The sequence below is a fragment of the Thermobia domestica genome, chromosome 8, assembly GCF_964235325.1.
Source record: "Thermobia domestica chromosome 8, izTheDome1.hap1.1, whole genome shotgun sequence".
Classification (NCBI taxonomy): Eukaryota; Metazoa; Arthropoda; class Insecta; order Zygentoma; family Lepismatidae; genus Thermobia; species Thermobia domestica.
This window is the reverse complement of record NC_137461.1, coordinates 9,136,708-9,153,078: the sequence shown is the minus strand read 5'-3', so window position 1 is coordinate 9,153,078 and position 16,371 is coordinate 9,136,708. Positions and strand designations below refer to the sequence as shown.

Here is a 16,371-nt window from a genome sequence, read left to right as displayed (position 1 = left end):
CAAGGTACCCCTCCCAAATTTTTCAAGGGGTGCATTAATGTACCCATGTCTTATGAAAGGTAATGGACCCCTGTATACGCCCATATAACCATATAGGGTAATAACACCTCATCAAAGGGATAACTTAGGTCGAAACAAAACACGTGGTATAACGTATTGCTTACGTTTATATTTTGGCAATTTTGTACCCCTAGAAGGGAACGAGGTGGACCACCCAAATTTATAGTGATCCATATTAGCGTCCTGTACTATAATACCAAATGTTTAAATTGGGCAATTTCCAAAATTGAAGGGGTGGGCCAAGGTACCCCTCCCAAATTTTTCAAGGGGTGCATTAATGTACCCATGTCTTATGAAAGGGAATGGACCCCTGTATACGCCCATATAACTATATAAGGTAATAACACCTCATCCAAGGGGATAAATTAGGTCAAAAACCCCCGAAATTTGAATTTTTGACAATTTTTTACCCATAAAAGGGAACGACATAGACACCCAATACTGATAGAGCTACATACTATGGTCCTAGGCTACCATACCAAAATTTTAGATTTGGCAATTTCCAAAATTTAAGGGGGGGTGGTCCTATGTACCCCTGCCAAAATTTAGGGGGTGGGCCATGGTACCCCTGCCAAAATTTAGAGGGGGTGGTCCTAGGTACCCCTAGGTCATTGACCCCGGGCCAAGGTCATTGACCTTTGACCTTTGAGCCATTAAGCCATACGTCGACCACTACTACTCTGTACTAGGTAAGCTGTATAGCATCTGGCATTGCCATGTAGGAGAATTGGTCCAGACTCCAGGAGATGTGAACATTTTCGCCGGAATAATGGTCACAAATGGTAACTGAGGTATGAAGCATTAACGGTAACGCCCGGTGGAACTTGATGTGACAGGATAATGCCCTCGTGATCGTATGACATTATTATCATCGCCTTCACGTTTGCTGGCTCTTGCCTAAGCTTTTTCGGTCGTGGAGATTCTGGGTGGTGCCTTTCACTCGACTGAAGTTTCAATTCAGGCTTGTAGCATCTTTCTCACGTTACATCACTTGCAATAATGTAGTGCAAGAAGCCATCACTTTCCTCATTGTAACGTTGAAGGTGTAGGTGTGCACATTCCCACCTATGCCACTTTCGAACCTTGGTCAGAGAATGGAGTACAAATCTAGCTGTAATTTTCCAAATATCAAGATCTTGAGTTAGCATGCGAAACACTTATCCGGAAGAAACGTTCAACTTCTACGTCAATTCAAAAAGCCCAGCGCCGATCACAGTGAAGCAGTGTCCGTAGTCTTGCAAGATGAATTTCGTCCGTAGACGTTCCCATATGCCCTCCAACATGCATTTTATCTGTTGAGTGTCTTGCAGTCTGAAATGCTGCAACCCATCTCGCCACTGTCCGATAAAGTAGAGCAGCTTTACCACAGGCCTCTACTAATACTCTGTAAATCTTCCTAGCATTTCGCCCTCATTCCACCAGGAATTTGATAAACGCACGCTGTTCAGCACGCGAGAATATTGCGTTAGAGTGGTATTTAACACACAAATCACTTTAACAATGTATACTAACCACACACCGTAATATGGGACCGCAGAACCATTGAACTGACTCGTACATATCCATGGAACACACTAAGTTCCCCATTTGTCTTCTACCTACACGACACTCCAGTTGTAGCTGTGTTACCAGTTCAAAATAAATGGCCCAAGTCTATTAATAAAAGGCACTACTTCATTTACATTGTTTCAAATTATATGTAAAATAGTAAATGTAGTTAAATTCCTAATTTAACACTCCCAAATTACTGATAGAGAGAAGCTTCTGTTTCCTAGTATTGTGGTGCTAGTAACATGATAATCATAAAATGCATTAACAAACTTTTGTTAAATTCGTGTAAGATTATAATAAATAATAACAACATAGTGAAATTTAACCTTGGGCTAAGCTAACAAACATCTAAATTGTGACGTACGTAATATGATTTTTTTTTCAAAATTATCGTAAAATTACTTTAGCTAAAGTTATTGTTAATTATACAGGGTAAAGTTTCGGCAAACATTCTTAGAAGCATCTCGGTGATAAAAAATTAATATCAGAACACCTATACTATAATCAAAAACTTCTAATGTCAAGTTGTACCATCAATCCCGGTCATAAAAATAAAAACAAGTATTTTGTTATTATGTTTACCTGAGAGCATACAACTTCGTGTTAAGTGTTATTGACGAGTGCATTCATACTGATTTCCAATCAAATAATATTACAATTTTCTGGTGTTATAGGTCAAGAAGGACAACTTCCTTTAGCGCCTGGGGAGCAACTACCTTTTCAACCAGGTAACTATGCTTAAGAATAAAACTTTTTGCTAAAATATATTAATGGAAGTGTAAAGATTTTATTTAGTAAATCGGAAATATAAAAGTTCGCTTCTAAAATTTAAACTGTATACGTGTATTTATATATCATAAACACCATTAGACATAAATGTTTAAGGAGAAATACGAAGCATTAGAGCTTTACTAAGTTAATCTTACGTATTCATTTTAATTCACATAGCCGTATGCAAAGGCAAATCAAAATTATTTATTTTAATGCGTTAAAATTTTTTATTTTCATAGAAATGCTTTCATTTCAGGACAAGAACAACCACCTTCTGTAGCTCCAGAGGAACAGATCCCCATTCGTCCTGGTAAGAAAATTAAAACCATTCATGATATAATGCTTTAAAGTAATGTACATAAAAGAAAGACAATATACGTTTCTTTGAATGTAGCTTGCAGTATAACGACTAAGTTAATTCGGACTAATAATGTTTCAAGAGATATTACTGAAACATCAACTACGTACAACCTCCATTACAAAACAATAACGCTTTGTTTCGAAATTCAAACAACCGATGTTTGAGGTAGATATTTATATCACTTCAAGCAACATATATCTATGCTCCATACTTTCGTCTATTTTAAAACTATTTACATGTACTATACATTCAGATATATTTTTCTTATAATATTATCCCATTTTTTAAATTCATCCTTGTATTACCCCAATTTAATAAAAATGTCTCTGATTTTACTGCCAGCATTAAAGTAACTTCAACAGAGTTACTCCGGCAATATTCAAAGATTGTTATTGCATATAAATAATGTTTAAAGACGGAAACTATATGAAAATTAGTCGAATATGTGTAGTTTCTTTAATTATACAAATCATATTTGCCAAATTGTTGCTTAAAGCAAATTCATTATAAGAAACAATATATTCAGATTCACAGAAGCCCGCAGGAATTGTAGTGGATGGTTGAAATAATATTTTTATCATTCAGATCCATTATTATTATTATTATTATTATTATTATTATTATTATTATTATTATTATTATTATTATTATTATTATTATTATTATTATTATTAATATTAATATTATTATTACAGGGTGCTTTCTCAAAAACTCACGGAATTCATATCTTCTAGAATTTCTAACTGAAGTCCAATTTTTATGCCGCTTGTAGCAAATAATCAAGGAAATATCGTAGATTTATGGAATCTATGTTTACTGGTTTCAATTCATTCGGGGTAATATAAGCCACGCCTCAAGAAAACAGCGAAAATTCACCAGCGTACCTTACAATTGGAATAAGGTTTTAGATTTTTGAAGCCAAATTACAGGATGCAAATTAACTGTTAGTGAGAATACAAATTAAGTGTTAGTAGCACCACCCATAAATGACATGTTGAACAATTATATCCGTTTTTTGCTACAAACGACGGAGACATTTCTTGGGCGACATAAGGAGTCGACAACTGACATCTTCCAGAACACCCACCTCCGGAGTGCGATGATTTCCTGTCTCACTCAGAAGCGATCCAGTTTATTCCAATTCATTCACTACTGACCATTCCTCTCTAGTGTAGAACGTTAGGCAAGCTTGTTTCTAAATGCCATTTGTGTGGCAACAACAGAATCCATTCTCCAAAAAATCTTTTAAAGATAAACTTATATTGCTCCTAAGGGCACACTATTCTCACTCAGTCTTGGCAAATTTCAATTGAATTAACAATTAACAATTAATCTGTAAATTTCATAATTGCTTAAAATAAAACTGAACACTAGATAGCAAATGAATACTGATTTTCAACTCTAGTTAGTATACCTTTGTATTTGAAAATTAAACGTAACGTTTCTGAAGTGCTTCTTAAGCCGAAATTGTCTGACATTAAATGGATTGGCCCATAAACAAGTGTTTCGTCTGTTAATGTTAATTGAAATGAATTATATTACACTGCTGCACTTTAACAATAGTGGCAAATCGAATTATCTCAGTTCGAAACAATCTCAACGTAATTATTATTTCCCTGCCCTCTTTACTTAAACTGTAATGGAAACGAGCACATCAACAAATGCAGTTCAATATTTGCTTTGTCTTAACATTTCAAGACAGAGAAGGAATGTTATATCATAATACTTTGTTTTACTATTTCTTTGAGGGAAAACTTAGACATTTTCTATCCTTTCCTTTTAGGACAAGAATTGCCATCTCCTATAGCTCCAAAGGAACAGAAACCTGTAAGCCCAGGTATGTCAATATGAAAATAACACATTATAGCTTTCAATAAAAAAGGACGTAACTTACATCCTTTTGGATTTTGATATTTTCAGCTCTTTAGATAGATGTTAATGGTCTACAGCTACTGGCAAATTTTATGTGACTGTATGGTGAAGTGTTCAGCTATGTTGGGTGATTTTCATAAGGCCCTTAAGAGATATGTAAGTAAGTTGCACAAAGTATAAGGGTATAAATGACACACACGCCCTTCTGCAATGGAGGACCTGAGTAAGCAATGGTTCACTCTGGGGTTGTATACGATTGTTGATTTGGATTCATTTACGACTTTGTTATTACGAAGGTGATCAATGACGCATAAAAGCGTTTAGAGGAAAGGAAGCAACTTAGTTTTTGTATCTGGAGGAGCTGAACAAGAAAGTCATAAAAATGAACAATATCTGAAGATTTCTGAAGATGATAGTCCTACTGAGTGTATAGAGCTGAAAGATGTTAGTGATTCTGATGCTATTTACCTGAAAAAGAAATAGTATATTTCCTTCAAGAATAATAGTTTAAATTACGCAATTAATAGCTACGGATTATTACATTAAGAACACTCGGTGAATTCGTTACAGCAAAGTAGTGTTATCATATATAATTAATATTGAAAAAGAATATCTGTAATGATTTTTAAGATGTTGAGTATAAAATACAATACAATAGAGCCTCAATAATCCGACAATGTTTTAGAGCTATTTCCCAGTCCCAGTTCAATTGATTGGCACCAGAATTGGAGGATAGGATATCATAACTATCTTGTCACATGCTAGAAGATTTGAAAGAAATCTTTGGATGGGTGCTAAGAAATAGCCCGAAAACTAAAATTTATGATCAAGAGTCCAAAATATTTTTGAATACTATCTATCCATTTCATTTTAATTAACTTCAATCAAGCTGTATACAAGCTGATGACAAATTTTTGTTTAAAGTTTGTAAAAGCTTATTTTCCTACCCTAGAGAAGTATCCTTGTTTTGCAGAATAATGTTGTTGTGAGGGCAAAACAAATTAGTTTGTGGGTTATTTCCTTCTTTTATTTCCCTCCTCGACTCTAATTTCTTCATTCTCTCTTTCCTTTGCATGTGCTGTTCCTAGATACGCAGCTCTAATCCTTTCTCACCTTCGGTCAGCTTCGTAAATTTAACACATAATTTGCACTAATCTGCAGTAATCTTCTTTTTGGGTTGGAAATTTAACATTGAATTATTTTAACACATTCCAAGAAATCTACGTTTCCTAAACGTTTACGCAGAAGGTGTAAAGGTGTATTAGGAAACCAAACACCTAACAACAATTGACAGATAGTTAGGCCGATCTCTTTAATTCGAGTGCTATTTTAATCCAAATCTTCATATTCTAATGCGTGTAGCGAAATTTATAAAATAACATATAGTAATAATAACCTTTATAATTATAACAGAGATAAGAAAAATGGATATTAAATAATTAAAATGTATTCTTAATTTTCATTATGCTCACAGCTATGAAAAAATCTGACACAAAGGACTGAAACATATACCATATTATTATTAGAAACACTAGAACTTAACATACATCTGTTTACAGCATAAGAGCGTAGGGGATAAACTTTGTAGTTTTGTCAAGATAAACTAACATATTGAAAGCATCATTTACATGAAAAGGAAATCCTGTTCTTTGCCATTAAGATTGTAAAATATGAAGGGTCTCCTTAAAGAAGTAAAGAAGTGATGTTGTCTTGAATATACCAAAAAGTCTATTTTACTCCTGCAAAGTTTTGAAAATGTTAGTTACGCCCTCTTGTATTCAAAGCGACGACTAGGTATCGAATAAAGAACATGAAATAATATTAATACAAGATAAAATAACTTAATTTATATTGCGTTATCCAAACAATACTAGTTGAATGTAGACAATATTAAATCTACCCACTTTACGTAAATTTTGGTGCTATACCTCAAAATTGTAGTCGTGTGCTCAGACAATCTCAATACTCAGGTTACCTTTCATTATAAATGTTACATAGAATACACTGATTAAGTAGAATACATTTAGATGCGCGAACGAGCCTTGTTTAATAAAAGTAAAAATTTTACTTGATTTTCCTTTTGTAAAATGAGTTTTTTAAAAATTGGGGATTTTATCCTTGGTTTCGAATTGTCTGAACGATAGAAGGAGAAATTCTAAATTGTGTGTTTCAAACCAGACGAAGTACTCGAGCCTTAGTCTGGTAAGGAAAGAATATAAAAAGTAGATCTGGTAAAGGTTAACCTTATAGTGGTATTTTTCTATCAATATTCTTCAATTTTTATTCTACCTAATTTGTCTCAAAGTTATTGCACTATATTTATTATAATCGTATGTTAAGATAGATCACGAAATGATACAGTGCCAATAACTTACACTTTCTCTGCTCAAGAAAGTAAAAAATAATTATATATTTCTTTGACATTCTCTATACTGGTTTGTGTATAGCCAAATTGAATACCTTCTTTGTGTTTCTTTCTAGGCGAGGGATTGCCATCTCCTATACTTCCAGAGGAGCAGCGGCCTGTAAGCCCAGGTAAGATAATTTGAGAATAGGACATGGCGTGTGTATCAAATGTGGGGAGCCACAGGCCAACTTCGTTGCGTCATTAAAAAAGAAAATAAAATGAGGAACATTTTGGGAAATATATTATTTCCGAACTACAATGATGATTATTTTTAAAGTCATTACCTCTCTGGGCTCCATCGTTGTAAGCCACGTTATTTTTAATGAAAACGCAACACTTCTATTTAAGCATGGTTTTTGACCGAAACCTAAAATTCCGAACAATTAAGGAACATGTATATTAAGGAAATGTGAGAAATTGTTCAACTGGTTTCAAATAAACTAATCTTGGTAATTAGGATCCAGAGGATGAAATAGACGATTTTTCCTGCGTCTGGTCTTGTCATTCACTTGTAACGATGTACTTTTCACGGATCATTTCATTCTTGTTGGGAAGAAATTCGTCTCGTCATCATTATCATCAGAGTATATATCACATTCAGAATAATCAATATTTAAATGTTCGAATTCAGAAGCGTTGGGTGAATGTGTAATTAAGCAAATGGTTTGAAAGTGATGGGAATATAATTTTAATATTAATATCGTTATACTATGTTATGAAATAACTCGATGTTGTGAGACATTATAAACTGAAATTTTCACATATTGAAAATGGTAAATTAAATGGTGTTCTGTGTTCCTTTTACTACTGTATATACCAATTTGTCTACCTTTCAAAGATTACCGGACCTTACATTCTCCTGTAATATGAATGCCAAAAATTAATATGCAAATGTACAAATATTTCATTCTATTGAAACATACTACAATTGATTTAGCTCTATAATCGGAAGTTGGATTTTCCAGCCATCCTTTTTATTTTTCTGTATTTTAGACTAATCATTGCACTGTTTCCTGCTCTGCTTATTCGTTCTCTAGAAATTCCTGAACATTATAGCAGAAAAACGTTGTGTATAAATAGGCAGGGGCTAAGCCTATATATGTATAAATATATCTTGTGTATAAATATATCTTTTCTCTGAAGTGGGTAAAAGATCCTTGATCGATAACATAATCACTTGAATCCACGAAGTGCTAGAATGGTAAATATGAATAATATGCCTGCAGTTCGTACATTTGTACATCGTTCAGTTCTTATAGTCTTATACTTAATGTCGTCCATAAGAGGCATCAAAAAAGAAACAAAATATTTCGAAATATTACTGTGATTTCAAATATATCGACTTTCATTAAATTTATCATGGAAGTGCCTCGCAAGGTATAATAAATTTTTTACATAAAGCAAGAACTTTCTAAAAACAGACCATACTTCCAGAGTCCCGCTCGTTTACCAACGCTTGGGTTTGCACCATCTTTGTTGAGTGACTATTGTCCCCAAATGTACTTTGTGCTCAAACCACTGGGAGTTGTACAGAGCCATATATTGACTCTCACAAAAAGCGTTGTCGTAAAACTTCAAAAATATATGATAGAGAAAACAATCACAATCGCTAATTTATATCGTCTAGAGGCGACACCAGGAAAAAGGAGGTAAAATCAATATTTCGGTTGTTTGAATTCAAATGATATAGTGTTTCATGGAGTTTGTGGAAATGTTTTATGTTCATAATATTCAATTTCTTTTTCTACTTTCGAACATATAAATTAAAAGATATTTCATTACTATACTGCCAAAAGTACAGTAATTATACACTTACCAAAGCTATTAAATTATAATTTTAATCTCTAACACTTACTCCAATATAATTATAGGTATCATTATGAATATCAAAGAATTATGTATAAGAAAAAATGTGATGCTAAAGTAGGGATTCGTTTTTAAAAAGTTTTGAAAACATCTGAAACTGTTTTACTATAATCATGATATAATTATTCTATCATATAAGAGCAAGAATTTTAGGAATGATCAAAAACATGGATCAAAAGATTGTGATCTTAGCCAAGAATTCTAGGAGTGTGCCAAAAAATGCAACAAAAGATTGTGGTCTTGGCCAATAATTAGTTTTCGGATTTGAGGCCACAACATTTTTGATCTGCCCCTAAATCTAGTTTTTATATATATATATATATATATATATATATATATATATATATATATATATATATATATATATTATATCTATATATAAATCTATATTTATATATAGATATAAATCTAGTTTATATCTATATCTATATCTATATATATATATATATATGTATATATATATATATAGATAGATAGATAGATAGATATAGGTATATATAGATATATATACAGACTATCCCATAATTCGTGTGTAAATTTTAATTTCATAGTACTCAGAACTGGTAAAAGCTAGAACTGTGAAATTTGCAGGCAATTTAGAGGAAGGACAGAAGATTTGTCTGATAGCAAAACGAGATCGCGGGTGTTGTTGTTTGCGGAGTTACAGGGTCAAAGGTCAAAATGCGATTTTTTCCTTATGGGATTTCAATTTTAAATAGTAGTGTCACATGTCATTTTTTGAATATCCATCTCCGGTAGCTAAAATTGGTATATCGACATAAATTCTGATCCGAAACAATGTGATAACGAGAAATGTTGGGCAATCGTGACCCGGTGACCTCTAACAGGTCATCTGTAACCCTTGAGGAAAAAGCTCCCTTTTCAACAGCTTATTGTACACAACTAATTCAGTTGAAGATAATGTAAAAAAAAACATATGCACAAAAGATCTACCGAACATCCTTTTGAGCAAAACGAAGAGATCAGCAATACCATCAGAGGTCAAAGGTCACGTAGTTAAAATGTCATATTTGATGTGTTAACAAATAAGAAACTGTAACATTGGAAATAATGCTTTGAAGTGCATAGAATACATGCATAAAGATCCTTCCAACGAGTGTGTATGGGCATAGGGAAAAGGTCATCATAAGAGGTCAAAGGTCACGCAGTTAAAATTTCATGTTTGATGTGTTAGCAACTATGAAATTGTGACGTTTGAAAAATGATTTGAGCTACCATGGAACACATGCATAAAGGTGCTTCGAATTGGTGTGTATGGGCATAGCAAAAAGGTCAACAATGTCATAAAAGGTCAAAGGTCACTCAGTTAAAATGCCATGTTTGATGTGTTAACAAGTATGAAACTGTGAAGTTAGAAAGTATGATTTGAGCTGCCACAGGACACAGGTCCTTCCAATTGGTGTGTATGGGGATAGGAAAAAGGTCAACAATATCATAAAAGGTCAAAGGTTACGCAGTTAAAATGTCATGTTTAATGTGTTAGCAACTATGAAATTGTGACGTTTTAAATACGGATTTGAGCTTGCATAGAACACATGCAGAAGGTCCTTCCAAGGGGGGTGTATGGGCATAGAAAACGGTCAACAATGTCATAAAAGGTCAAAGGTCACGCAGTTAAAACATCATAGTTTATGTGTTAGCAAATATGAAAGTGACGTTTGAAAAGTGATTTGACCTGTCATGGAATACATGCAAAAAAGGTGGCCATGGAATACATGCATAAATTAATGGTTAACAATGTCATAAATGTCAAAGGTCACGAAATAAGAAGTTTATAGTTTGTATATTGGCAAGTATGAAACGTCAATGTTTGAGAACTAATTTAATTGGTATGATATATAAAATTAAGAATGTTTATTTGGGCTCTTGGAAATCTTTTCTTTTAAATAACAAGATTACTTAATTTTAGGAAGTCATCATAGGATGCACACTATTGTGTGCAGGACATTCTAAGACATAGTGGGTGCACGATTTTCTTTCGTCTAATAGATTCTAAAAAACATATTATTTTGGTAGTATTTTCTAATGAAAATATCACATGTAAATGCAAATCACTCAGTTCTAAAAAAAAATCCTGAGAACAGACTGTACTACAGATTGTTTGTTATTTCCTTGTATCCATATCAAATAATGCAAATAATGCATTGAAAATAAACTGTTTCGAAGCAATGCATTGTGTTGTGAAGTTTGAGGGGAGAATAAAGATGTCCTGTATTCTCATGAAAAATAAATATGGCAGGCTTAATATTGCCTTGATGCTTACCTAGGAAATTGAGAAGAAAATAAAAATAATTCCACTGGAAATAAATTGCTATCCCATATGTAGGAAGAGACGCACTCTTATCTTTTATTTATACCCTTTCGTGACTGAAGCATAAACACGATCTGTTTATGTTTTGGACTCACTTCAAATAATCAGTCTGTTTTGTTCACAAGGGTGGTTTGGTGTTACTAGAATGATAATCTGGTTGGACAGAGACAGTGAGGCAGTGGATTGTGGAGTTGAGCTTAAAATTAAATGAGTTTGTGAATCTTGTATGTCTTGTGAATGTGTTGTGAATCTTGTGTGTCTTGTAAGTGTGTAAGAAATTAAAAACTGTTGTGTTTCTTATTTTCCCTATACTCATAGGCCTACGTGTTTGGAAGTGTGTGTGTGTGTGTGTATAATTGTGTAAGTCATAATGGATACTCTAACAAAGGAACAACGTGCCAATTTACCTAAAATTCTTAGTAGGAAGTAGGTTACAAAAACGCGGAGAAAGGCATTTGCACGGTGGAGTGTGAAAATAAGCAATACCCAAATTCTTCATCTTTACAAACAGTTTCGGAATAACTGTTTTAGCAAGGAATATCTTTCTCGGCGACAAGGAAAGGCAGGACTATCTGTAAGGATCTTTACCGAGGATACTAAACGCAAAGTGAGTCGTTCTGTGCGTAGTTCACCAAGAAAATCAATTCGTCACCAGAGTATTGCACCCAACGTTAAAAGAAGTTCGCTGAGTAGGATATTGCGTGTGCTTGAAGTTAAGGCGTACAGTGTGAAAATTGTACATAAATTACATGATGATTTCGGTGCCAGAATTTTATTTTGTAACTGGTTGATAGACAAATTAAATGAAAATCCCATGTTTTTATTTCAACTTATGTCAGATGAAGCTTTTTTTTAATGGAACGGTGTCTTCGTCACGTGAACGGTTCTTGGGACCCAGTCCAACGGCGGGAAGAATTGAACGCTGTCCAGATCAAAGGGGTATTATGGTGTTGATGGGACTAACAGCAACTGATGTAATAGGGCCGTTTTTCTTCTAAGGAAACGTTAATCAACTTACATACCAAAATATGTTGCGAGAATTTCTTTTCCCTGAACTTGATCGCTTAAATCTTGATCTTCACAATGATATGTGGTTTGAACAAGATGGTGCTCCAGTACATGGTACTAGGGCATCATTACAAATTTTAAGAGAAAGGTTTGGAAACCGTTAAATAAGTATAGTTTCTGATGTTGAGTGGCCAGCTAGATGTCCTGATCTAATCCCATGCGACTTCTTTCTACGAGGTTTTCTTAAGCAACAAGTTTATAAAACTCCTTCGATGGCACTTGAAGAACTTCAAAGATCGATACAGCGTGCCGCCGTTGAACAGATAACTCCAGACACTCTTGAAAAAATCTTCACAGACTCTTATACACAGAGTGAACTTAAGTTTAGCACATCACGGAGATCACGTGGAATAAATTGCAAAGTACTAAAACGATTTACAGTCTACAACGACGTCAGTGTTTCTTGTACAGGTAAGACAATATTTCAAATGTTTCTGTGCAGTAAATAGCTATTAATATGTTTCAATAAGAAAAAAAAAACATTTCGAATGCAGTTTTGCAAAGCTAAGTAATTAACAAAAGATGGGACTCATACTATGTTCAATTCATTGTTTTAAACATCACAGAAACATACCTACCATTGCCTGCAGGGTCTGAATAACAACATTAGGCTTCTTCACCTTATGGCAATATTAACCTTTTTATTATGGTGATGTGCACCCTTAGGAAGGACCTTTCTGCATGTGTTCTATGCAAGCCCAAATCCGTATTTAAAACGTCACAGTCTTATGCTTGCTAACACATTAAACATGACATTTTAACTGCGTGACCGTTAAACTTTTATGACCTTGTTGACCTTTTTCCTATTCCCATACACACCAATTTGAAGGACCTTTATGCATGTGTTCTGTAGTAGCTCAAATCATTTTTCAAACGTGTCACTTTTTTACTTACTAACACATCGAACATGAAATTTTACCTGTGTGACCTTTTACCTTTTACGATATTGTTGACCTCACACACACACCAATTGGAAGATCCTTTCTGCATGTGACCAGTGGCAGCTCAATTCCTTATTTCCAACATCGCAGTTTCATACTTATTAACACATCAAACATGACATTTTAACTGAGTGACCTTTGACCTTTTATGAATTTGTTGACCTTTTTGCTATGCCCATACACACCAATTCGAAGCACCTTTATGCATGTGTTTCATGGTAGCTCAAATCATTTTTCAAACGTCACAATTTCATAGTTGCTAACAAATCAAACATGAAATTTTAACTCCGTGACCTTTGACCTCTTATGATGACCTTTTCCCTATGCCCATACACACTCGTTGGAAGGATCTTTATGCATGTATTCTATGCACTTCAAAGCATTATTTCGTATGTTACAGTTTCTTATTTGTTAACACATCAAATATGACATTTTAACTACGTGACCTTTGACCTCTGATGGTATTGCTGATCTCTTCGTTTTGCTCAAAAGGATGTTCGGTAGATCTTTTGTGCATATGTTTTTTTTACATTATCTTCAACTGAATTAGTTGTGTACAATAAGCTGTTGAAAAGGGAGCTTTTTCCTCAAGGGTCACAGATGACCTGTTAGAGGTCACCGGGTCACGATTGCCCAACATTTCTCGTTATCACATTGTTTCGGATCAGAATTTATGTCGATATACCAATTTTTGCTACCGAAGATGGATATTCAAAAAATGACATGTGACACTACTATTTAAAATTGAAATCCCATAAGGAAAAAGTCGCATTTTGACCTTTGACCTTGTAACTCCGCAAACAATAACACCCGCGATCTCGTTTTGCTATCAAACAAATCTTCTGACCTTCCTCTAAATTGCCTGCAAATTTCACAGTTCTAGCTTTTACCAGTTCTGAGTACTATGAAATTAAAGTTTACACACGAATTATGGGATAGTCTGTATATATATATCTATATATATCTATATCTATCTATCTATCTATCTATCTATCTATCTATCTATCTATCTATATATATATATATATATATATATATATATATATATTATGGAATAAGCACATCATACTGAGGTAATTGAGAGTTTTGGTTTGGCTACACTGTATGGGTTATCTAGATATAAGGCTTACAAGAAAATATTTGATTGAAATATATTGAATCTTTTGATCCAATAACACACCTGTGTCTCAGGGTTCCTTAAAATCTGCGTTTGAGAGGAGAAGGAACCCATTTTTATATTAGTTTAATGTTTTTCTTTCAAGTCATAAAATAGTGTAATAGCAAGGACACTGTCGAGTCATTTAAGACACTTTTTTAAAAACATAGATATCACTTGAGTTGACCTGGAGTTTAATTGTAACTCTTCTGTACGTGTATTTTAAACAGAGGAAGTGGTCAAATATGCAATTAAAATATTCAAAAAAGGTTATTTCATCCCAAAGAAATTACTTTTAGCTGGAATAAAATAAATATAAGATGAAACTACTCTAGTTTACTCTAATATAACTTGCATTTGTTAACAACGTAAAATTAATCTGAACATTTAATTAATATGTGTCAATATTTCTGCTTTAGGTATGGCACCTGAAATTTCTACTACTGTGCTTGGTCAGCCGCAATATCCAGGTCAGTTTAGACTTCTTTCATAATTACATTGTAGTTTGATATTTTATGTATTATTAAGAGGAACATTTTAGTTATATTTACGAAGAATATAAAGATGTGATGTTCCTGTTTAACGTAGGAAAAATGCACCAAAAGAGAATACATAAAATATAAAATATAAAACATAAAATAAACATAAAATATTGCAAAGATAAAATATAAAATTACTTCTTTGTTAGCCATTAAACAACATAAAGATTCCTCTCCTCCAGTTACAGAAAAAATTTACTCAACTCAAAGTTGTAACAAAATGTTATTAATGTGATGCGTTTATATAGACAATTATATTAACCCCTTAAGGGCATATCCCAAATTATCTCGCTTTTTAAGAAAAAATGTAATTAGCATTTTTCCGAGTTATCTTGTTGCGTTTTTAACTTTCTTATTCCTCTGTATGTATCACGAGAAAAGCCTGCATTAGTGTTCGAAATAGTTATTTTGCCCAACGGATGCCTCGAGAGGTATTGTAGAGTGTCTAGCGCTTTTATACTGCAGCGCCCATAGCGTATCTCTGTTGAATTTTATAGTTTCTCTGTATCAATGTATCGAGAATACTAGGGTGAAAATATGATACCAGGTAGGAAATTTGAAACACCATTTTATTATGTATTGCCCATCACAGTATGTGTATCATTGAGCAATAAATAAAGTTCCTTAACGAATATTTTGCCTATACCTACTCTATTATGAGATCCGATTATAAAAGATGAATGTAAATGGTTGTGTGGAAGAAAAGGTTATGCCTTAACTCCGTCATTTTATATAATGAATAAATAAATAAATAAAATAAATACCTACACATCAATATACATTCTTATAGCCCCGATATCAGGGGTAAAATTGGATCTGAAAAGGCAGTTGACATATGACGTACTACGTATCGTCGTCCCTCCCGTCTTTCTTTGCCCAATGTCATTTAAGGAAGTTGGGGACGCCATACATACTTTTTAAAGCGGGTTAACGCCGGCCCCAGCGTTCCCACTCACTTTTACCCCTGCCCGAGATAACTCTCAATATTAGTCTGCAAAATGTTCTTAGCTTCTTTTTCTACGCACTGGAAAAGATGGTATGAAGAGTAATTCTTATTATGTACTCTTCTGTATTCAAACAATTCAAACGAGCATTAAAAAATTATGGGTAATTTTTGCCAGAAAATCTCCTGATAATTAAGTCTTTAATGGGTTAATAATAATGCACAATTTAATTAATATTGTTACAGATTATATGTAAAATATTAAGTTAATGTATATCCTAATCTAATACCTCTATATTACTAATAAATTCAAAGGTTATAGCAGAAACTTCTGTTTCCTAGTATTATTGTCCTAGTATCATGATTATCATAAAGTACATAAACAAACTTTGTCTAAATCGTGTAAGAAATGTCAAGCGTTTTTTAGTGAAATTTAGACTTGACCTAAGCTAACATAATTCGCTATTGTGACGTACGTAAGATGTTTTTCTCAAAATTACCGTA

General features: G+C 33.4%; 1 protein-coding gene across 1 annotated transcript in view; it reads left to right on the top strand.

The window, feature by feature from the left end:
- The window catches only part of LOC145692677 (uncharacterized), a 1,521,027-nt gene that overhangs the window by 577,048 nt on the left and 927,608 nt on the right, over positions 1–16,371 (top strand). The window contains exons 145-149 of the mRNA XM_081768059.1: positions 2,286–2,339; positions 2,639–2,692; positions 4,527–4,580; positions 7,097–7,150; positions 14,805–14,855. Coding sequence (XP_081624185.1) covers positions 2,286–2,339; positions 2,639–2,692; positions 4,527–4,580; positions 7,097–7,150; positions 14,805–14,855 — 267 coding nt within the window. The remainder of the gene's footprint in view (positions 1–2,285; positions 2,340–2,638; positions 2,693–4,526; positions 4,581–7,096; positions 7,151–14,804; positions 14,856–16,371) is intronic.